This window comes from Balearica regulorum, chromosome Z, assembly GCF_011004875.1.
Source record: "Balearica regulorum gibbericeps isolate bBalReg1 chromosome Z, bBalReg1.pri, whole genome shotgun sequence".
Taxonomy (NCBI): Eukaryota; Metazoa; Chordata; class Aves; order Gruiformes; family Gruidae; genus Balearica; species Balearica regulorum.
Genome location: NC_046220.1, coordinates 73,703,757 through 73,728,469, shown reverse-complemented (window position 1 = coordinate 73,728,469; position 24,713 = coordinate 73,703,757). Strand labels below are relative to the sequence as shown.

General features: G+C 43.7%; 1 protein-coding gene across 2 annotated transcripts; it reads left to right on the top strand.

The window, feature by feature from the left end:
• Positions 1 to 4,859: 4,859 nt before the first annotated feature.
• On the top strand, positions 4,860 to 22,733 carry IL7R (interleukin 7 receptor). 2 transcript variants are annotated; one of them, XM_075740063.1, is made up of 9 exons: positions 4,871 to 5,017; positions 5,306 to 5,392; positions 10,883 to 11,021; positions 12,313 to 12,467; positions 14,121 to 14,275; positions 15,344 to 15,521; positions 16,386 to 16,476; positions 18,394 to 18,469; positions 19,840 to 22,733. In XM_075740063.1, exons 2-9 carry the CDS (start codon positions 5,323 to 5,325, stop codon positions 20,341 to 20,343), a joined length of 1,368 nt encoding a protein of 455 aa, XP_075596178.1. In that variant the 5' UTR covers positions 4,871 to 5,017; positions 5,306 to 5,322; the 3' UTR covers positions 20,344 to 22,733. The 2 variants fall into 2 exon arrangements, with proteins under 2 accessions (XP_010297969.1, XP_075596178.1); XM_010299667.2 differs by lacking the exon at positions 5,306 to 5,392 and having other exon boundaries at positions 4,860 to 5,017.
• Positions 22,734 to 24,713: the final 1,980 nt, after the last annotated feature.

Genomic DNA, 24,713 nt, shown 5'->3' with positions numbered 1-24,713 from the left:
TCCACTTAATCTCAGGGTTTCACTCTTTCCAACACTCTTACCAGAGCTGGTTTCTTAGCTGAGTAACAGCAGTGCCTACTATTCTAGGCTTCAAGTTATGTTGTCCATGGCAATGTTCCCTTAAGCAATGCTGACTCCCACATGCTCCTGCTCTTGGGGTAGCAAAACACTTCTTAGAGCAGCCTGAGGCTAATGTGAAGTCCTTCAGCTGAGGAGCTATTGAGAGATGGCTTTACCAGGGATAAGATATGTGGAACTGAGTTTTCAAAGCAGGTCAGAGTGAGAAATGTCAGGAAACAACAAAAAATAAGATTCTGAATCCTTTTTTTTATGTAGGAGTGCTCCTCACGGCTGAAGTTGGCTGGAAGATTTCTGCTTCCAGACATACCTAGTTAAAAAAAATTAAAAAATAAGTATGAAATCTGTTTGAGTATATATGTCATACATGTTCTAATGAGATTCTGGTTATTACCTTGCCTTAACTTTATCAAACTCTTTGCTAACAACAACAATAAAAAGTAATAATTACCATGGTAATAACCACATTTTTCAGTCTTAGGCACCAAGCTGTAGCTTACAAATATGGGTATTAACATCTCAATTTCAGGTGTTTATTGAATTTCATAAATTCTGTTTCAGAGCTGCATGAATTCCCCTGTTTGTTTTTCTGGCATTGTATGGCAGATTTTTTTAAAGGGTGTTTAGGGTATCTTTTCTTCAAGCTTTATTTTAATGAGATTCAGAAGCATGTTAAAGTCATGTACAAATTAAATATTGTATTGAAGGAGGATGGACCTAAATAGGTGTTAAAAAGCCATCTTGAATCAGCACCTATGACCAATGGAAAGGAAGGAATTTGTGCCATCCTCTCCTCCAGCTCCCCGCGTCTTCAAGGAGCAGTGCAGAGCAGGTCAGATCAGGTCAGGCAGAGGAACCGGCACCCTCATTCTGTGATATAATGAGATAGTTTATTAGTAGCCCAAGGAGCGGAGGAATCCTCGTGCCATAGAGAGGACCAAGAAGCCCAGCAGCTCCTGCCAAATCAGATCAATATGAGAAAAGTTCCCTCTCAGTCCCAAGCTGGGCCATGGGTTTACCCATGGGTGTCTGATCAGGACACAGCAACTGACTGCCTCAATCACAAGGATGCCTGTATCCTCCAAGCATTGGTGTCTACATGACCTGTCTCCAGTGCTGCACACTGGGATGTGTCTGGAGGACCCACTTCACTCAGTTTACACAGATGCTCTGGGATATCCCTGAACTGGAATGTTTGAGAAATGTAGCTGGTAGAAGGATGGGATGTAGTAACTTCATCTTTCTAAACAGGTACTGATAGCAGACTTAAATCTAGCATATGTGCAGAAGCCTTTTGCATTTTTTGGAGCCAAAATAGAATCAAAACAGACTTTTGTGTCCTCAGGACAATGACAAACAAGTGAACAAACAGTACAAGCAAGCAAAAATTTTAACTTGTAGATGGCTTGCTTGGTTAGTCATTTCCAATAGCTGCAACACAAGTGATAATCCAAGGCAGCACTGGATCATGTGGAGTGGTCAGTGGGAAGCGCTGAGGAGCTGATACATCACATGGACAGCACACACTTGTGAACCACAGGGCACTGAAAAAATTGCTTTCCCCAGTCATAAGGGTTGTAACCTGGACTTTGCTGATGGCCAAAAATGTAAGAGGGTATAGGATGACTCAGAAGGGTCAAAGCAGAGGGTTGGGACCCAAAGAAGGCTGGCAGACAAATGAAGCATAGGTATGTTTTTGCTGGACCACCAAAACTCTTACCTGTTTAAACTGTTTGCTTTTCTTTTTTTTTTTTTCCCCTTTTTTTCCTGTGGAACCCTGAATTAGGAGGCAGAAGCAGTGTAGATTTATTGCAAATGAAAAGTAATCCAGTCTTCTCTCAGCCTCTCCAGGGTACTAACGCTTCAGCTGCCCTAAGATTCAGACTCTCACAAATTTGATTTCCTATCTCCCAGGCATTAGAGGAAGGCAACAAGGTGAGACTGATGGACTCAAATATCTCTTAGAAATCAAACAACTTTTGAAGCAGAGACCCAGAAGTAAAACAAAATGTACTTTTGGTTCAGGGTTTTTCTCTATACTAGGTTTTTTTCTTTTCATTGTGGTCCTGTTTCCCCACCCAGACAAAACGCAGCTATGACAACATGGAAATCCCCTGAGCGGCACAGCTCTAATAATAAGATTGTTCAGGTTCAACCAAAATATTATGTTTGAAAAGTCTTTTTCTTTTAGTTTGCTCCAGCTGAAACAGGAAAAAAGAAAAAGAAAAGATCAAAGTGATAGCCCACTCAATTATAAACAAGACAAATTTAAAGTGAGAAGGTGTCATTTCCGGATAGCAATCAGTTTGCACAGGAGAGCCCTCCTTTATTGATATTTCTGGCTGAAAGTGAAGTAGAAATTAGTCTGAGGGTAACACAGTATCGAATGTTATTAAGTAAGGTGTTGAAATCCTTAAATAAACTTTTCTAAAGGAAGCCAGGGGTAGGCCTTAGGGATGTGAAGTCACTGGGACCCAATCTCATTGATTCGAGTTTGGCTTCAATGAGCTTGGGTCAAGCATAGGAAACCTGGGAGGGAGAGATGAGGACTAACTACTCCTAAAGTCCCACCAACTGACCCAGACCTCTGAAAGAGGGTATTTCTCGAAACGATATCATGTGAATGAGGCAGCAACCCAAATAATTCTGTAAGTGAAGTTAAGCTCTTGAGCAAGGGTCAGTCAGCCCATGATGCTGCCATCTTCAGCGGCTCCTTGGCCCCTGCACCATGTCCAGCTCCTGCTCTGCTTTGTATGGGTGGTCTCTGTGGCCTGGCAGGTCCCTCTCCTGTTTGTGGGTGGGAAGTATCACAGAGGTCTGCCAAGCAGACATCTACCCCCACACCTCACCTTGGGCTCTTTTTTAATTCAATGGAGAGAAATTAATGTATTTAGGAGTTTAGATTTCATCTTTTGAATGTCTGTGTTAGGATGAGATGAATCATGCTCCACCGGCTAGAAGAGAACGAAGAATGAAAAGTGAAAAGATCTGACATAGAGTATACACTGTAAATACCTACATATTGACCAATTAAACCAAACTCATTTTTCTGTATCTACCTAGGCTTAAGGTACTGACAGGGAATGCTTTGATGAGGATACTCAGGGTCCTACCACAAGGAAGGACTTAACACAGGTATGGGAGATGTTCATCTTCCAGGCAGCCTTGCTGAGCTTTCCTGGAAAGGACACCATTTCTTCCCACTAAAACAGGGCAGGGGAGCCCAGAAACACCCCCTTGGCTACCCATGGCCACCTGCTCAGGGCAGCAAGTGACATTGGAGGACAGTCCCTGATGTCCTGGCAAGAAGGACACTTTTCTAGACACGAGGGCTGAGATGTCATCATGTTGGTGAGTGGTTTAAATTATTTCCTTGCAAATGAAAGGAAGACTCCATATTGAGTCTTATTATTATAGTGTCATCATTTTTCTGTTTGCTTGGGCATTGTTACCAACTTTGCCCTTGATTTCCTTTACGCCTCCGACATAATGCTTTTTTGGTGCACCCAGGACTGTGCCAGAGCTTGCTCTTCTCTTTCAGATCTTCAGCTCACTTGTAGTTAGCCACATCAGTCAGCCGTGTACACGGCCCTGCATTACGCTGTAGTGTGCGTTGGTGTATACAGCCACAGAAAGTGTGTGAAGGAAATATTTAACACCTCTTTATCTTCTGCTTTCTGCCTCAGCTTTGTCCAAAGCCTGAAAAAATGTGAGACATATCACTTTGTTCCCCGGAGCTAGGTTTTGCAGGATTAGTCTTTCAAATCACAGCTTTTCTGGGTCAGCATTCCTTATGTGGTACTTCATAGAATCACAGGATGGTTTAGGTTGGACAGCACCTTAAAGATCATCTAGTCCAACCTCCCTTGCAGAGACATGTTTCGCCAGACCAAAGCCCCATCCAGCCTGGCCTTGAACACTTCCAGGGAAGGGGCATCCACAGCTTCTCTGGGCAACCTGTGCCAGTGCCTCACCACCCTCATAGTGAAGAATTTCTTCCTAATATCTATTCTAAATCTACTCTCCTTCAAATTAAGGCCATTCCCCTTTGTCCTATCACTACATGCCCTTGTAAACAGTCCCTCACCAGCTTTCCTGTAGGCCCCTTCAGGGTGCTGGAAGGCTGCAATTAGATCTCCCTGGAGCCTTCTCTTCTCCAGGCTGAACAATCCCAACTCTCTCAGCCTGTCCTCATAGCAGAGGTGCTCCAGCCCTCTGATCGTCTTCGTGGCCTCCTCTGGACTCTCTTCAACAGCTCCATGTCTTTCTTGTACTGGGGGCCCCAGAGCTGGATGCAGTACTCCAGGTGGGGTCTCACCAGAGCAGAGTAGAGGGTGAGAATCACCTCCCTCGACCTGCTGGTCACGCTGCTTTTGATGCTTTTTTTATTAAAGAATAAGTAAAAAAAATCACACTTCATTTTTCATAGCTGGAAGATTTTTCTCCCTTGGACCCCTGTACCTCCATTGAGAGTAAGGTGGACGGGAGGACTAAACCGTACTCTCAGGGAAATAAGCAGCAAAAATCCTGCTAGCCATGCCAGGAGCACTGTCCATGAAATGTGGTCTCGACCCACTGGACTTGACCAGATTTGGCCCAATGAGTCGATGGGCCTGATCCAGAAGGTCCTTAGTTTTGAAGTGGGAAGCATGTTTCAAAGTAAAAGCTCTGCAAATATCTTCATGCTGGCTTCCTGCCCTCTGCCACTAGTCATCCTTGTCGGCATGTTTACATTTCCCCTTGCCTGCGGTCTCTTTATCAGGCAATGGGTTTGTTCTGCGTCTAGTATAAAGTAAGCGAGCGCAAGCTTCGCACACACACGTACTGCACACATGCAGCGTGCTCAGGATGACACAGACAAGTACAGTATTGAGCATTTTCGTCCTGTTTCTTCAAACCACTTTTGGGGAAAGTGGTTGCACCTCAGCAGATGGTGATGGTGAGTCATTTCATCTTCATCTTTCCACTTGTGTATGATCTTGAAAAACCTGAGTTACAAGCTCCAAAATGCAGCTGCTGGGTTAAATATGTTAGTGTTTTAGCCTCCAGTCTCTTTCTTTGGGTGCCAGTACCTGTGGCAGATGTGGAGGTGGAGGATAACTATTTCATTTAATTCCCAAGTCTGCTGTCCTTGTAACATCCAAATTCATACGAAATTAGGGAGATCACAGCTGTATGCAGAGGGCATGTAAGATCAGACCCGTTAATCCTCTCTCGTTGTATCTAGCATTCATGTGAGGAGTTATGCCTGGGAGCAGGGAACCGCTTCACTCTTCTGCAATCCATGGTCACGCTGAGCTGCCATCAGAGAGTGGTGAGGTTCTGGCTTCTCTTGCTCTTGGCAGTTTCCTCTGAACAAAATGTTTCAACAGACCTCAAACTTGGCCCAAACTGTTCCTCTTCAAAAGTCAAACTTTTTCTCTTTTTCTTTAAGCAATTGCATGATATATATCTGGTTGTTAGTCCCAGTCTCCCTTGTAGTATGGCTGAAGCAGCAACTCAACTAGGGGATTCTCGCAGCCCATCACTAAGAGCATTCATCCCTTACTCAGCAAATTACAAATTAATTCAACAGTTTAAATTTAGACTTATTGCAGATTTCATTATCTCATTTAGAGAAGTGAAAATTATTTAGCAGAACCAAAATAAAAAATGAAAACATAAATAGCAGTGATAAAACTACTGTTTCAGTCTGCCATCCCTTTTCTCAAAAGAGCTGAAAAATTGGATTTACAGATTGAGTCCCAGATCTGTTGAACTCTTACTTGTCTAATACTAAACAAATAGCAGTGACAGCGCTTGTTACACTGTGCCTGAACAACATGGGCAGTCCTCAGTTACTGGTAGTTTTAGGGATCCATTTTTTGGGAGCAAAAGAGGTTTTGGTTTTTAGGAAGATAGTGGTTGTGTTCCTATGCTGTGTCACATATAGGGAATCTCATTTTCCCGTGTGTCATGTATTATAACATGTATGTATGTACAGGTAAGCATATACATACATAGATACATAGATAGTATATGCACGTTAAGTTTTGTAGTTAGAAGAAAACAGGGAGTGGCTCAGAACTGCATATAACAACCTTGGTTTTTTCTACTTGTCTTTTATTTGTACAATCTGCAGCTGTTTAGAGCCAACTTTGGCAAGCAGCTACAATGGAGAATGGTGAATGCTAGTGACTGCTACTGATGTCACTGAAATCTTCAGGGCTTCCCAAAAGCAGATATGACCGGAACTTTCCTTGTTTTGTCACTAACTTCCAGTAAACCATCATTTGCTTAGAATTAAAGACAAACAGATTGAGAAAATCCCCACTGAGCAGTTAGCAGCTTTTATGATTTCTTTATGAGTCTCATGGGTTTGGCAAACAAATTAAACAATCCAGGGTAAAATCACCAGTGATGGATGTTCGGATTTCACTCTTCACCTTTCCGACTTGCCTCGCCTCCTGGCAAAGTGCCGCCAGCCGACGCAGGCATGAGCTCACCCCTTCTTATGGGCAGAGGTGTGAAAAGCTCATCGGAACACTTGCCTTCATCTCCTCCTCTTTTCTGAGTGGCAGACTGCCTCCCAATGCTGTTCTCCAGCCTGGCAGAGGTGGTGGAGATCCCCAAAAGAAGAGCTACAAGCAGAGCTAAGAAGGGGCAGCCAGGAGGGGAGCAGGAGACAGCAGGCTGCGGGGTCTCATGGGCAGGACAGTGGTGCTCCTAGCCAAGCTTGTATGGTTTGTCCAAACCACATCAAAAGTGTGATTAAAACGAGTTCTGCCTGAATCGGACTAGCACTAGGCATTTTGCATTACTCTGTCCATGGAGACAGTGACTTCATTGACTTTGGAAATTCGGTCACTGATTCTGCAGGTGCTTAGCAGTGCCTTTGATATCACGCGTTTTTGTTGGTCCCAGTGGCTTCAGAGCTTAAAGCTGAAGCAATTCCACAGCCTCCGCTAACACTCCTCTTGGTAAAGGCTCATGAGACTCCTGCTGTGATTTGAACCATCCTGCTCAGTACTGTCCAAACCCAAGAGACAACTATTTCTGAGAAGGACCTGCCATGGCTGTAGCTGTGAGAGCAGTTTGTTTCCCACTAGAATCATCCCATGTCAATTCCTGTCTTGACTTAAGCAGAGCCAGGCTCAGGGCTCTACCTCGCCTGGGCTTTTCAAGGAAAAAAATATAATCTTATAAATTTTAATTGCGTAAAGAACCCTTAGCAGTCTGAGTCATGTTGGAGTCACCAAAACCATTTACGTAGCAAACAAATTCATGCGTGGTGGTTCTGAGGTTAGGGAAGGCAAGAAGTGTAACTGAGGCTGCATGCATATTTATGTCAGACAAAAAAAATTACTGTCAGCCCATGGAGGAACCATACCAGAAAAAAGCATTTCAGGTTGCTTACTTAACACCATTCATGAGATTTAATTATCATATATTCTCTGGTTAGGATGTTATTTCCATGAATAAGGAACCACGTAATCACAGTGTGAAAGTTCAATGTCAAAGAGGTAAAGTCAGCTTTCCTTCCAATGTGGCACCAAAGGTGTAATGTGCTGGTTAAATATTAAATGGTTGTTTGAACTGCAAGACAAAACCTTTTTATTTCTTTTCATTTTGCTGTCAGCCTGATAGAGAATGAATTAAAATTTTCACTTTTCAGCAAAGCAGCAGCAGACAGCTGAAATATATTTTCTGATATGCAATTTATTAATATAATGATTATCAGTGTTGTGTGTTTATGCAAAATCCGGTATACATAGTTTGCATATACAGAGAGCACCAAGCAGTCTCTCTCTCTTATATAAAGGAAGATTAGTCATCCTAATTCATAAGTTTTAATGTTGCCTTGAGGTAGCTATGAGTAAAAATAAGCAAGTCTCCTGGTGGTTGCAAGTAAAGTCTTGGGCATAAAATGTGACATATCTGTGCATGTGAGCTTTGGGTGTATCTATATAAAATACGGGGGATTTTTCCCATTTTATGCACCTTCTTTTCAGCTTAATTGTTATTCCCTGAATTTTGACTATCTATATCTATATCTATATCTATATCTATATCTATATCTATGTGTACATACTTTTACCCACGAATCTGTAACATTAAGTAAAATACATTTCTGTACATGTATGTCTGCCCAGATAACTCATGTTTGCATTGGTCAAGACTCTCACCTGTGTGAAACTGCTGCAGGGCTTGCTCTAGAGTTGCGCTGACCTCCGTCTCTCTCTCTTGAATGTGATGGTCAAATAACGCGGCTTTGTACAGCACCTGCTTTGTCCGTGTCTGTGCTGCACAGGTTATTCCCTCAAAGCAGCAGCGCTGGTGGAAAACACCACATTTTGTTGTCCTTCAGGGAGAGCTGGGCTCCCCTTGGGAGACACCCCACCAGAGCTGCAGTGAGAAGGGAAGACCAGTAATTGCTTCTTAGCACTAGTTGCTCATGGTGGCAAATGACCACTAAATTTTAGCTCAGGAGACACATCTTCCTCTGAGTTCTGGATTAGTGCAGTATCAGATGCTCCTGTCCCTCCTGTTGCCCACCATGGGTGCTGATGGCAGCAGCCCCCTTCCCGGCCCCTGCCCATGCTGCTTTTGCATTTTTCTCTGCATTCCTGACTGACTTCTGAATTTCTTCTCTTACTCAAAACCCAACTCCAGATGCACCTCAGCTCTGAGGTCAGAAGGAAACACTGCTGACTGTGACACTGTGGGGTGATGTTCTTTATTTACATTTTAAAGCAATCGCAAACCTCTCCCCTGCATTATCCCTGCTGTCAAACCATGACCATTTTGAATCTTCAGATGTGCTCCCATGCCAGACAAGGTCTGGGTCTCCCTGTATGCTGGCAGGATTGGCCAGGGATCATAGGACATCACCGGCAGGACTATGAATCACGGTATCCAAGTAGCTGGTCACCCCTCAGTGATCTGATTCACCTGAGTGACAGCAGAGATTTTTTAATTTTTAGTTTGAATGGTAGGGGTTGGAAAGGACCTCTGGAGACCATCTAGTCCAAACGCCCTGCTAGAGCAGGATCACCTAGAGCAGGTTGCACAGGATCATGTCCAGGCGGGTTTTGAATATCTCCAGAGAAGGAGACTCCACAACCTCTCTGGGCAGCCTGTCCCAGTGCTTGGTCACTCTCACAGATCATTTTCTCTGGGAGGGATTTTCCATTGGAAATGTTTCCATGGGCATTTCCCCACAATGTTTGTGAGTGTGAGTCACTGATATCCCCAGACCAGCCAAGGTCCTGTTCTTGCTGCGGCAGGTGCCCTGCATGGTGAGGGCACATCTGAGGAGTGGGTAGGAGAGGACCAAGCAGGGGATTGGGAATAGTCCCTGGACATGGGGAGGAGGGTTGTGTATCACCACAGCCACCTTCAACCACTGGTAAAAGGCAACAGAAGCATTCCTGCCCCGAGGATCATGGCAATAACCCTTTCCCTGTCTGCTCGGCTACGGTGGGTGAGATTTCATGAAATGAGGCAGAACCGACAGTTTCTGCCAGAGAGGACTCCTCTCAGAAGCATCGGGTTTTGCTTCACTGATCATACCTGCCAAGTGTAGGACTTGAGACATTTGCTCTTAGTCAAACCGTGATTGTTTTATTAGTCATCGAAGCAAATTTGCAGGAAGCCACGCATTCTGGCAGAAAGTCTGAGCTTTCCCTCCTGAGCTCAAATTTGTGACATTTCAGAAAACTTTGCAGTACAATCAAAATGGGGCTTAATTGCCTCATGACACCAAAATTCTCTTGCTTTCCTAAAACCATGCATGTCTTTTTCCAGTTTTCCCAGGAACCTGGTGACAGGCCATACCTTCACAACACAGGCAGAGGCAGGAGGACGCTGCTCAGGCACTCTTGGCCGTCAGCAACGCGGCTGGTACTGCCACAGGTGCAGCAATGGCAACTGCCAAGCGTGCATCCTCGGCTGTGGGTCTGCCACTTCAGAGCTACAAGGCGTTTGATGTACTTTCAGGCTGTCCTGAGCTCAAATTCCCATATAAATAGCTCCTGTTGAAACTAGCCCTCAGTCTTGAGCAGACGTTAGCCTCAAGCATCAACCCCAGACACCTCTGGCAGTAACCATGCGGACTATATTCCCCAGTGCATGTTTCAGTTCCATTTATTTTCAAGACTGTTTTGGTCCTTGACTTGAATAGTCTGCTTTTCAACAGGTAACTTAAACATGTCTTGGTCTCCTTCGCATGCCCAAGGATAGCCGCATTTTGTGGTTCCTAATAGGAAAACCTGTTTGAGAAAGTTCGGAGACGATTTTCAGACGGAGTAGGTCCTGCTTTTATCTTGGTATAAAGTTCATCCATAACTTTTAAAATGCGAATTCCCCCATCCCTGTCTCAACCTTGGGGGGAATTAAACTGCAGAGCTGAAAACACATTTTCTGTTTTGCACTTGACACTGGGACTTTTTCAGAGATTTCCAGGTCGACATCAGTGCCTCTCTTTGTCCATGATTAATAGGAAAGAAAAGACATAGGGTATCTCTTGTGACAAACCATCTGCGACACTATGTCTTTTTATAGTTCACAGACCGATGATGCAAAATGTACCTTCGTGCATGGTAAGTGGGTGGACTTCTCTGGCATGCAGGGAGAGCAACCTTGAAAGGTACAAGTGGCTTTTAATTTCATTTTGAACAAGCTTTCTTTACTTCTTACAAAACAGGTCAGTTGATCCTCTTCCTTTCAGGCAACCATGTAAAGAAACCACCTCCTATACAATGGAGCGACAAATTGAATACACTCACAGGTTTGCTTCAGTAACATCCCACAAATCTCTTCTTAGGGACTTTTGGAGATGATGAAACAGACAATTTTGACATTGACTGCTTCAGCCAGCTGGAATTTAAGGATTCCTATAGCAGCCTGACCTGCAATTTTACCGAGCTGCCGTCTCACAACACTAACTATACTCTGGCCCTGTGGTAAGTGCTGTCACTCCATCCTTTGGTAAACTGGGAAGCGAAATGCTAAGCACCAGTGAGTCACATTGTCATATGCTGGGAAACAGGAGCAGCAAGGCTAAACAAAATTCTGTTTCAGAGTGTTTTACCAAGTTTGAATACTATAATCAGCAAAGAAGTAGGGTTTGCTAAAACAGAACGTAACTCCCTAATAAGAAAAAAATCAGCTGGAAGTGTCTGTAAAGGGCATTAAAACATCTCCAATAGTTCTTATCTTGCCTCTGTTGCTCTGGAACATGTGTAATTATGAATCTAGCCCAGCATGAACTGACACCATTTTTCCTTTAAATTAAATGATATTTTTAGAAAACCAAACCTAGCCTTTATCAAGTGAAAAGTAAAAATGCTTTTGAAGAGGCAGGTCCTTTTGACAGAAAATTCTTTGGCAAGAAGGCTGATTTTCCACTGCAGGGAAAATGCCTTTATCTAGGGCAAGAAAAAATTAAGCAACTGTCCACACATACAGACACGCAAAATACACACTAGAATGAGTTTACAAAAACCCAACAGTTACCAAACAACACATCAGTCATCTCCACTTCTCTTCAAGGCCTTGAAACTCTTTTCCACCTTTTCTTTAACTGATGCACCTAGATAAAGAAGCTCAGATTTTGTTTCTTTACCATACTTCTGCTTTTGCCTTTGCCTGTTTTTCCTGAAACTGAAAGTTCTGTGGCAGCCAGCAAACAGAACTTTTTTTAATCTTGCTCTTCTAATCACTGCTTAAATTTTTCCACCTAGTTTATTAGAATTTTTCTATTTTCATGGGCATTCTTCTGGATTTTGACTGAAATTTTATGACAGTCTTCAAACATGGGAGTCACACAGATGGAGGAACACACAGATATATTTCCACCTATGACTCCTTCTTGGCTTGGCTGACTGTTGAACCTGTATTTGCCACCACTCTATTTTTTCAGTGAGCATCCAAACCTGCTGCCCTATATTAAAAAATGACAGCAGTAAGATAATTTTTAAAGATACAATTTTTTTTAACACATACATCTCCAAATTAATAATTGCATTTTTTTCTTGGAGAGCTCCAGGACTATTGCTGTAACTCATGTCACTTGATCATTTTGCTCAAAGATCATGAGGAAAACCACTATCAAACTTTATTTGTATGGCATTTTTTTCTTATTTCACATGGACTCTCACTTCAGTTAATGTGAAATGAGCAACGAGGATTTGTCCCTTACTATGTTATAGCAGGATTGAGAAGAAATTAACGTTGTGTCACTTTGATCAACAGTACCAAGGAAGACAGTAATTCCGTGTGCTTTGATATGGAGAAACAGGAAGATGTGTATTTCTTACAATTCACCGATATACTCTCAAATAAATACATATGCACAGGCTCTGAGATGAAGAAAAGGGTCTGCAGGAGTCTGGTAGTAACTGACATTGGTAAGACACAACATTTTGGACATTTTTAAGATATAGGGGTTACTGGGGGAAAAAGCGCAGTCTAAGCATCAATCTGGATGACACAGAGGCAGTGCAGAATAGTGTCCTAGCAGGGCATGTAGCCTGGATTGGGGTGTTGGCAGAGCGTGATGTTCCCCTTGCTTTGAAGCCAAACATGATGAACCTCCATTCAAAATGTGTAGCTGAATTCTGGCTAATTGTAACACTCTGCCCAGATCTGGACATAGACTGAATCACATGCACATGTGTGAAGCAGCTGTTCCTTAGCGTGGATGATCTGTCAAGCAAGGACATATCATTCATCTCTTACTAGGGATTGTGCAGTTTCAGGACTGACCACCTCAAGTCTAGCGTGAGCTCGGTAGCACAGGGACCACAAGGTTGCAAGATCTCACTTTTTTCCACCTTGCTTCTTGGCAGAGTCTGTTGTCTGAACAAGGTGCTCAGGCATCCTGCAGCGCAGAAGAGACACCGAGAGCCCATGAATGGGCTCGTCAAAGCCGCGTTGGGGAATCTGCCTGAGCCAAGAAATAGGGAACTCAGAGAAAGAGGGGTTCCTTAGGACTTATCCCTCCTGGGAGCTGGTCTCATTTAAGGGGTGCAGAGAAGACTATGTAGGGCAGCTCTGTTCTGCTTTGATGCCACATTGCTTTGCCTTCCTTTGGCAATAGGCACTGCAACATCCTTCTCTTAGGAAACATTTATGCCCCAGTCCAATAGTTTTGTAATAATCTTACATTACCTCTCAGTTTATGGGCCAGCCTGAACTATCTCTGGTGGTCTCTCCTCTAGAAACTGCAGGTTCTGTATGGAAGGATTAAGTATTTGGGGGTTGCAGAAGGAGTGGGCATAATTTCTGGCTATATACATTTTTCTGAGAGGAGAAAGGTGTGGGGTTTGTGTTCCTGTGAGAGCTGATGTACTTCACATGGCACATTCAGGAAGCCTCAGTGGCACAGACATAGGTCCCTGCAGACCTCAGGCACATCCAGCTCCGGCACAGCTTCAGGAGAGTCCTGAGGACTGCATTTTGGACTTGATTCTCTTGCATGGATGGTCATTTGACACAGTCTCCTGTAGGCCAGGTCAGGTGTGGGTTCATAGCCAGGACCTGGAGCCACAGCCCCCTCTGCTATATCTGATACTGTCATACTTTGTCCCTTCCTCTGTCCCACCACCCTGATGGCCACCAGCAGTTGTACCCATACCCAGTTTGCTCCCCCGTGTCTTCCTCCCAGAGCAGTGATGGGTTTTGCTGTGGGGTTTCCGTCTCAGAGTACTAGTTAGAGGGACCAAATTTCAGGTCTTCAAGCAGTGCTACCACAGGGGTAGGCATGCTCAGGAATTGCTTTCTAAGACTAAATGCCACATCCCTAGGAAGTGCCATCCCTGCTGGTCACACTGCTGCTCCAGCAGGTCAAAACCAAGACCCTCTCAGGTCCAAGGTTTAAGGATGAGCTGGGGCTTAGCATGAGGCTCACCCAGCTCAAGCCAGCCCTTGGTCAAGATAGGTCACCCTGCAGGGGATGTAACTTGAAGTGGACTTTTGTTTTGTTTTACTTTTCAAATCCTGTTTATTTTGTAGTAACGTTATTCTACTCCTGTTATATCCTGGTTTGTTATCATTTGCAGTTAAGCCTGAAGTACCTTTTGATATAAACATCACATACCAAAAGGAGGCAAATGAGTATCTTATTCATTATAGTACACCACACTCATGGAAGAAATACTTAAAGGACAAATTAATACACCAAATAGCCTATCGGCAGGAAGAAGGTATTTGGAAGGTAAGTGATGATGTATTGGTCAGTTTACAGTAATTTCTGAAATTAATCACTATCAGAAATACCAGTATCATGTAAACGCCCTCAAATCTGCATTTCTACATTTCTTGAGCTGAAAACTTGGAAAGGTGCAATATTTGGCATTTGGAGATTTCATCAGTCGAAACAATTCCAGACCAATAGCACCAGTATCTTTTACACACTTGTCTGGGCTAACAAGGTTTCATTCATTTGTGCTTCTCTTTGGGAAGAGAAGACATAACAAACCAGCCTAACTGTTTGGATGGTTTGCTCTTTGCTATGTTGGTTTTGCTCTTATTTTCTGTGCTCATCAGTCAGTAAATTATGTGCCCTCTTTTCTTACTTAGCAACAGCTTCTTTGTGTCTTTCATTGAGCCTCTCCAGGCGCCGGGTGCAGCCCTGCAGCTCTCCCACCCCCAGACCACATTTCGGGCTACAGCCGTCTGTGAACTAGATCTGCCTTGGGCTGCCCAGCTGCTGGGATCTCTGTGTCCCCTGTCACAAAAGCAGCCGTGCAAACACGAGTCCAGATAGGGGGTCTTTGGAAACGTGGACTATAGCTGTTTTTTACATAGGGATCACAGGAGAACGCTAACTTGAAAATGAAAAGGATTCAGGCAACCAAATACAGTAAAATAAAGAGCACCAGAGCTGCACTGTGGGATTTCAGCTTCTTTCCTGTAGCTGCTCTTTCCGAAGTTGTCTTTTTATGCTGCATAAAAGTACTTTTCCCCTCTCTTTTCTGAGCCTTCCCATGGAAGTATGTATTTCCCACTGCAGTGTCACCAGTAACAAAGTACAGTTTATACATCCAGCTGTTTTCTAAGGCTTTTACTCAGCCTTAGACTCTCTTCTCAATACTGTCTGAACTACCTTGCTGTTAAACTAGACTGACGTCATGATGACCACCTACCTGTACATTAACCAAAGACACAGAGCAAAGAGTGCAGTACTGCAGGGATGCACCTGATCTTACACACTTTGCTGAAACTCAAAGATATTTTTCCTGTGTCTTCTAGAAAAATAATTGGATTTTTTTAATGTGTTTAGACAATAGAGTCACCATACCTTCTTATAAAATTACTGGGGAAAAACCTCGAAAATGATGCATCGTATGAGGTGAAAGTACGTTCGCAGCCCAACGGAGATTATTTTAAGGGCACGTGGAGCGAATGGAGCACTTCCAAGAGCTTCAGGACCGCAAGGGAGCAGCAGTCCACGGAGACCTGTAAGGGCAGAAACCACTTTGGTCCACCTGGAAGAAAGCGGAGCTAGGGGTCCTTGACTCCTTGGCCAGCCTTGGTGGCAGCAGTGATGAGAGCATGGGGAGGGAAGAGCCCGTGGCCACAGCAGGGTCAGCCCTCACAGGCACTGGGCACCCCAGAGGAGATGACCCAGAAAGTGGCTGTATCACTCTGGTCTGGGGCTGACTCTATGTGTGGAGTTAAATCTCACTCAAGGGCGATAAGATCAGACGAAGTGCTGCTGTAAGGGCATGAGGGGGTTGCAAAGGGAGGTGAAGGTTGACTCACTCCTGCTTGCTGCCTGCTGGTGTGCAGGGAGAAGAACCAGCTTGCACTAAGCATTTTAGGTAAGGCACAAAGAGCAGTGAAACATGACCCATTTCAGGGCCCCGTATTTGTGTGTGAATATGGCACTTTAATCACAAATACAATATGGTATAAAATCTCATAATTGCACTTGTAAACATGAATAATCCTTCTGGTCCTTGGGGTCCCTTCAGTCCCCAGGGGCACCTCGACATTGCATGTATTTAAAGTCACTTCATTGCTGATGCAAGGATGCAGTGAGTGGTGGCTGAAATGTGCTGGAGGTCATAGCAGACTTTGAGCTGCTTTAATCTGACCTGGGAACCCAGCTTGGAGCTCAGCCAAGTGCTGATGCTCTGGCAGCCTCCTGCTTTCCTCCTTCAGTGAGGCGGGATAAATGTACCACTGCACCAGTCCAATGATGAGCAAGCGCAACGCTTGGCATTAATTCCTAATTTATTGTCTGAAGAGCCATTATCGTTACGGTGGCTTAACAGTGAGACATTTACATGCATTGGCTGATGTTCTTTGTTTTTCTTTAGTTAGCAGCGTGGTTGTGATTATACCCTCCATCCTGGGATTCATGCTGTCCATTGTCATGATTGTCCTGATTGTAACTTTTTGGGAAAACAGGTAATCTAAGTCTCTTTGTACCAGAAAAAGTGGTGGAAGCCAATCCTGTTCTGACAGTGTTTGTTTTTTCCCTGTTATACTTGGGAACTATTCTCTTTCCATCTCTGGACCTCTATATCAAGCAGAAGGCAAGCAAAGAGTAGAAGCAGAAAATACAAGAGAGGCTGTTGGCAGGCAGAAGATGACCTGCCACTTTGAGCAGACTTTAGTCTTGGGCTTAAAACACTGGGACCTTTGGGGAGCTGAAGTCACCATGAAACACAGAGTCGCTCACTGGAGGCAAATTTGACTCAAAAGCTTCAAGCAAGATCCAGAAAAGAAAGCAACCTGCGGGTTTTAGCAAAGCCCCAAGAGGTGTGGAAATGGTATACTGGGGAGATTGCTTCTTTCCCTTTCATAGGCTGAGTCAGCAAGGTGTTTGCTCTGCAGTATTTTCAGAAGCAGCAGGGCAGAGGTCTCTGCAACACAGATGTGATGGCATCAGCCGCCAGCCCAGCCGGGTCCACATCCAGACACCCACGTGGCGAAACTAGGCTCTACATCCCCCACCAAAACAGTCATGGCAGAAGTGAGACTGGAAATACATTCATTACACAGGCAGTCCTTTGTCTGCCTTGCTTTATTTTCATATATTGGCTACAGAGCAGTAGATAGGTAGCTGTAAATGTATTTTTAAATATGTGGCTATATATGCTTATATAGAATAGATAGTTAACAAATTTAAGCAAATGAACAGATATGTAGACGATCTGGTGAAACCAGAATATGAAGTGAAAAAGTCCCAAGTTTAACCATAGGAGATGAACCGCTCGCAAAGCAGAAAGCCCAGGTCTGGTCAGTGGCATTGAAAGCAGCCTGTCCATGACACCCAGAGAGATGGCTGCATGAGAGCTGCTTCTTCGGGACAACACTCGGGCTGTGCTAACCCCTGAATTACACACAGGGATTGCCTGGGAATGTGCTAGTTAGCCCCGGTCAAACCATGCGAAGAACAATTTTAATAATTAAACATTTTAGACATTGGAGTTATCTGTCAGGGAATGCTCCCTGGTGCTGTTTTATTTGCAAGTGTAGAGGTGGCTTGAGACTCCTAGCTCTTGCTTTTTGCTATTGCTGAGCACTCGCAGTGCTCTTACTTTGCTAGAAGTTCTGCTTATGTGAAACTGCTGAAGAAACAGGTTTTTAGATGGTGAGACTTTTTGAACCCAGAGATTTCCCTTTTAAAAAGAAGAGGGTTTTATACATGTGTGTATATATACCCACATATACAGACACATATATAAAGCTAAATATATATTCATATACATCTATAGCTATATTTATATCACTGCAACATTGAATGTGAGTTGGGCAACATTCTCTAGATGCATCATAGCTAAGAGTTACCAGCAGCACAACATGAGAAGTTTGCTAATCAAGGCAGTAAAAATGAGAGGTGTGGGACAAGGCTACAATAACAGATGTCTGAAGCACAGATAGTTGGCTGAGGGGGGGACAACATGCAGTACTTTGACTTATGTAAACATGCAGAGGCAAATATCAGCAAATTTGCACTTTAACCACAGCATCTTTTTTCACTTGCAGAAATTGGTTTCACCATGCAAAATCTTGTTAACACAGCTAGATGCAAATGAGCTCTTCACCAGCATGATGTGCTGCTTTTCCAGTACTCGGTCTTCCTTTAACTGTGACAATTTGTGCACTCAGAAGAACAATGACTATTCAGTGACCTTTATAACTCCTCTTCTCCTGTCTTTGTTTTATTCTGAGACTTCTCTGTCATAATTCTGAGTAATGCAAGCCAGCCCTAAGGCTTTGTGAGAATTAGCAGAAATGATGCAATATGAACCTCTAATATCTCAGATGTGCCTCTTCTGCTGCTGTTCAACCCCTTTTTGTCTACTGTTGCTGTTTCAGAATCAAGCCTGCTGTGTGGCCAAGCCTTCCTGATCATAAAAAAACACTGGAGCAACTATGCAAGAAGCCAAAAAATGTATGTACTTCCACTGTTGTGTTCACCTGAGTATAGACTGTTAGGAACAAAACTAACACTCATGAGAGACAGTACTTGCATTTGCTGCATGAACTGGGATATCTTTCAGAAATGACTTCTGTGTTTCACTGAAGAGATGCTAGTCAAGGTATGGAAATAACAGGCAATTCAACTAGTGCCTGAGCTTTGACTTGTGCAAAGTAACTACAGAAGGCTGGAGAACTTGACATATGAAGAAAGGTTGAAGGAATTGAGTTTGTTTTCTAGGAAAGAGGAAGCTTGGGGTAGGAACTACTAATCACAACCTTCTAGTACCTAGGAGTGTAGGTAGAGAGATGGTGGAGGTGCTCTCACCACAAGGCTGCATGGTGACAGGACCACAGGCAACAGGCACATGTTAGCTCAGGGGAAACTTCACCTTGATATAAGAAAAAAATCTTTCTCTGTGAGAACAATTAAACATTGTGTAGGTTGCCTGAAGAAGAGATAGGTTCTCCTTTGCTATAAATGTTCAAGGCTTGGCTTGACAGGGCTCTAGATAACCCAGTCCGGGTCGTTCCCCTGGTAGAAGGTTGGACCAGTTGGACTCCAGAGGTCCTTTCCAACAGAGACCTTTCAGTGATCCTATGAAACTGTGACCATGGAGCTGGATTGGACACCCTTTGCAAACATCCTAATAATGCTTGTGTACCCTCACATGGCCAGCAGAATTGCTCATACAGCATGCAGTACATGAAACTGCTCTGCCAGATAAAAGCCAGATGGACAAATGTTACAAACCATAAGGTGTAGGATTAACTCGCTGCCTTAAAGCTATGTGTCTAGTGTATTTTTTTCACTAAGCAGATCATCAGCCCTGTTCTCTCCAGTTGGTACATTATTAGCATGTTCTTAATTTAATAAGAGGTCTAAGACGACTCTTCCACCCCTTGTACTCCCCAGTGCATGTCCTGATGTGTTTCAGGAAGCTGTGGCAAAATTTTACTTCCCTCACTGCTAAATTAGGAAGGTAAAACTGAAGGGAGCCATCTGGGTTGGCACACTCACTCCCATGAAATGGCAGGCATGCAATAGACGCGTGGCTCAGAAAAGTCTCTGAAACACTAGTTCCTGCCACATTGCATAGAGCGTAAAATGCTCTCCAGTGACACTGCCTGCAGGAGGCCTCTGGATAGATTCAGATTAGTATGGAAAAGGATTTTAAGCCACATGAGAGTTTATTCTCTGCTAACCTGTAATTCAGCTTGCTCAGGGTTACTTTCAGAGTTAAAGAAATAAAAAATACCCCTCTCAAATGAATTATCAAAGTACCTTTTCTCTTAAGCTAATACCCACTGTTAACTGACTGTGCTGTTCCCTTTGCCACGCAGAATTTTGATATAAGCTTTAACCCGGAGAGTTTTGGTTATGTTCATATCCATAAAGTGGATGGCATTCGAGCAAAAGCTGAACTGGAAAATTTTCTGCAACCATCGACTGCTCCAGATCCAAACATTCCAGAAAAATTTTGGGGTGGATCAGACCTGACGATGATCCCTGAGATGACAGAAAGAAGCAACCTAAGCCTGTCTGTGACTTACGAAGGAATCTGGCCAGCTGAAACCCTGCACAGACTCCTGACCACCAGCCAGTTTGCAGTCACCGAAGGAACCTGCTGCTGCAGCACATACGAGGTGTGCCACGGCAACGGGGTGCCCCTGTGCGATGATGGTTTCAACCTTTCCTCCGCTCCTCCCCCAGATGCCTCTGGCCAGCTTGGACCTGAGCCCCTAAACAGTGATACTGCATCCCAGATGCTGCCAACCAATGAAATGAGGTCACCAAACAATGAGGAAGCCTATGTCACGATGTCTAGCTTCTACAAAATTCAGTAAACCTTACAGGAATGACAGCGTACCGGTTTTTCTCTAGCACAAGCGGGACATTTTAGCTTTCTGTTTTGTTTTCCTGCGTCCTGTGAGTTCCCACCTCTGTAACACACCCTGCTCACAGTGCAACACTCTACCTGCAAGGAAGCAGGTTCTCCCATGTTTCAGTGATAAGTGGCCTAACTTCAGCTCTCAGTATGCTGGTAGCAATCTCCACTGCAGCAGAAATGAAATTTAATTCAACCTGACTTTAATCTTCAGATCTGACTAGTCCAGAGCAATGACACTGCAGTCCTAGCTGAGGATAACAGCATGTCTTGTAAAAGTTAATGGACTCTTTAGTTAACCTCTCAGTTGCAGAATTAAGCTCTTATTAATGCTTAAGCAAGAAATACGGCAACAAAGTCAAGTTAAATAGAATCCAATCTTTTAAACAGTGGTAGTTCAAGAGTAAGTCCTGCGGTCAGTGGAAGTCCACAAGTCTGCAAAACGTCAGTAAATAAGAGCTGCTATCAAGCATTAGTTGCCTGGGGATTCAGTAGCTTGGTTACCACAAAAGGAGTTTGCTGAGCCCCCAGGCAAAAGGGGACAGGGACTCACTTTAGGAAGATGTTTTCTCAGACTGATTTTTTTATTATTATTTTGATTTTTTTTGACAGATGAATTAAAACAAAGCAATACCCTACATGCCACTACTTTTTGCTGTTTGTAAAGATCTGCTCTAGAGCCAATTTGGGGATTCACAGATACTTCTGCTAGTGCTCTATATTAAAGATCTTCAGTACTGCATATACTAGCAATGTTTAGCTAAGGAAAAAACCAAAATCACTAAAAAGCAAAGTCTCATCTCTTCCTATAAACTGAATTGGGGATGCAAAATGCACGATACTGTCTTTCTCTGCAGCTCTTGTGCAAGCATTAGTGCAGCATGTAAGTACTTTCCAGGACAGAAGGGCTGAGCAGACCATGTTTGTTTACTAACATTATTCCCAATGGATGTGGCTGCATGATAATACTTTGAATTTGGCCAGGCAATGCTCTCGTGAAACATCTGACCTAGGAAGATGGAGTGTCATGCATCCTGCCAGTGATCAGATGACCTATATTTTTTAAAAGTACCTTGTAAATTGCCTACAGTTTTGTGGTTTGGTTTTTTTTCTTTTTTTCACATTATTATGGAGGAAGGTACTTTGTCCCTTCCCATTCACCTTACTCTGGACTCTATGCCCAGCTCTAAAGGGTTCCCCATGTACTGCCATGCAGAGATGGCTGAGCACTTCACAGTCCCTCTGGGATGCTGCTCATTGCAGAGTACACGCTTGGAGATAAAGCTGCTACAGCCACATGGTTGCATGACAGCCAAGCAGTGTGGCCATGGGAAATCCAAGCCACTTTGCTGTGCTCTGTGATTGAGGTTCACCTCACTGTGCAGTCTCAGTTCCTCTAGCTGTTTGAAATTCTCCTTTACTGAAGCATATTCACATTCCCAGAGTCTAAGGGTAAAAAGAGTCCTCTCTAATGCTCAGAGCTGCTCAAATTTGCTCTGACTGGTAATAATCACTGAGATGTCGCTATATTTGATGTGGCCTGCTGGCAGAAAAGAGCATTCTCAAGACAGCACTCCACCTTCTCCACCTCCACCCGACGTCAGGGAAACCTTCAAACGGGGACAGCCTTACGATCCCTGTGTGCAAAGGGGCTGAGGATTTGGCTCAAGGCATTCCAGTGACATTTTACAGAATGGTTTTTATTGCTGTTTCTCACCAAATGGAACATTGATTAACACAGTAGAAAAGGATGAAAGCCCTGGACATTCCTTTGCTTTATAATGCTTGTATTTCTTTTTAAAAAGAGCTGCTGGTAATGTTCATACCATGCTGACTTGCACAGCGCAATTGTAGATGCAGACAGACTGTGCTGGAAAGATATCCTCTTCTAGTAACACAGAGACAAACAAAGAGGGAATGGAGGAAGAAGCAAAAGCGCGTCAGAAAAAATCCTGTACAGTATGTGCTATGCTTGTTTTCAACTCATACACATATTTTTCAGGATTAAAGGGTTCATCACAAATGTCTATTTGCACTATTTAAGCAGGAAGGTACCCATATATAGTAGTCTTTCTGTTTGTCCGGAAATGGATATGGCTCTTTAATACAGGAGAAGTGGTAGAAACCTGGTGTTTGCTCTTTAGTATGGGAAAAGTAGTAGAAATCTGATGTTTCTTTACTTTAATCACTCTGAAATAGTTATATTTTTCCTATGTAGTATTGATTTTTTTGCATAGCTGCTAATGTTTAAACATTCATTCGATTTTCTATGTCTTATTTAATTAGACAACATGTAACCTTGATTTTATGTTTTTAGTGTATTAAAAGGACATGAGTATTTGCATCATCTATTTATGCTGCTCTAATTTAGTCTTTTAATATACATCTATGAGGTTAGGACTTACTCTGCCCTCACTGAAATTAGGATAAATCCATGGGCTCTACCTAGCTTCAGACAGGATAAATCCCAAATAAATCCAGTCAGCTCAGAGGCCTGAACGCACTGCAGGATAACAGCAAGCATCACTCTCCCTTCATCACCATCACCCCGCGAGTCCCTATGATTTGGACTGGGCATGCCGTTGTTCATCCTGACTCCGATTGCCACCCAGCCCTTGTTACCCAGAAAACATAGGGGTACCAGCTCTGGGAATCAGGCGGGGGAAGCCGTTCCCCTGTCAATGGCTCATACTTACTCAGGCGAGCCAGAAGCTTTGCCCACGGCCCTGTGTGCAGCCATGAGTCCACACCACAAGCACCAGAAAAGAAAAAAAACCCCTCAGGCTTGCAATAGTGTACATTAAGGCAAAGTCCCATATAGGCTGTGACCTCAGAGATGATACTTCATTAATATACTGCTGAATGCTGACAAATATGCAACTGAAAGAAAACAAAGCAGCCTTTTGTTAATTATGTTCATCCCAATGTGGCTTTTCTTAGTGGAGGATGCCCACCTAACTCATGCCCACCACAGGGGTTACTTTGTTCCAGGCATGCACCTGCATGTATGATGAAGCCTATCTAGAAGAGTATCTTTCCAGGAGAGCAACAGCGAGCACAGACAAGTCGAGGGGGCTTAAAGGTTAGCATTAAGGTTCTAAAGGACCCTGGCTCCCAGAAATGCCATGAAACCTGTTCATTGAACCACAACCAACTGCTACCAAGCCAGTGCCAACAGCTGGGTCATTACAGAGATGTTCAGTCAAGTCCTGTCAGGCTGAACTTTTACAAGCACTAAGCTCCTCCAGGATAACTCTGTTTGGGGATTAGGCTGCTCTAAAGTGTGCAGAAGCTAGAAGTCTCCTTCAGCTTTGACAATCTGGCCTCAATCGTGGGAGCTAAATCTTTTGGAGAAAATGGTCCCTGACTATTTTGCAGGTGCTGAGTACCAATCTTTGAGAAGTCTTAGTATCAGCATCTCTGAACATCACATGTGATTTTATAGCCACCAACATAAATTTGATGGGTGTATACAAATATAAAAACTTCCAGCTTCCTTTTGGAAAAAAAGAAATCCAAATATGCAGCAAAGCAAGAAGCACCAGAAACACTTCTGGTCCATGCCCAGCTTTCAGATGCGTAGTACATATATGAAGACACAGCCACGGCTGTCTCAACAACACTTCACCGGGTCAGGACTCAGTAGTTTTCGTATTTTACAAGACAGAGTTTCCCCGTAGTTGTTCATGAATTCCCATCTGACTCAACATCCATGCACCTTCTTTACTTCAGCATAACCTTCCTCTGCCACACTTTCTGTCTCCTGTGCTCATACTCAGCTACACACAAAAAGAGCTTGGCGACCCTGGTTTCTATGTAGCTGCTTTATGACTCTGTGCCTAGAGCTGGCTGCTCCTCTCTCCGCACGTAACTGTCAGGCTCTGCCGCCTCTTCTGGCGTACAACACAGTCACTCTCCCATCTCTGTTGCGCAGCTCATTTGCACTATGCAAACATCTCCTAGCAGCACACAAACGCTAATCTATGAAATAAAACAAGTCTTTTGTCAGTTATAACACTGAGTCACAGTCTAATTTTAATGATACTGAAAAATGTTAATTACCTCCCAAGGCAATTCTTGTCCCCTGCTGAATATATTAGTTTGTTTACCAGATCTCCTCCTCTTGTGCATGTTCATTAGACAGGCTGATAAAACACACAAAAATGCTCTCTGTGGGGTGGTAGACCAGCTGAGCATGGGGATGTGTTTCTGCCAGGGCAAAGGGATGGTTAAATGCATGTGATATGCATGGAAGTCTGGGCCATAAAATAAATGGTGAAGGGGTGGCCCAGCCACCGCTGCCACAGGGACACAGGCTGAATTCGTGGC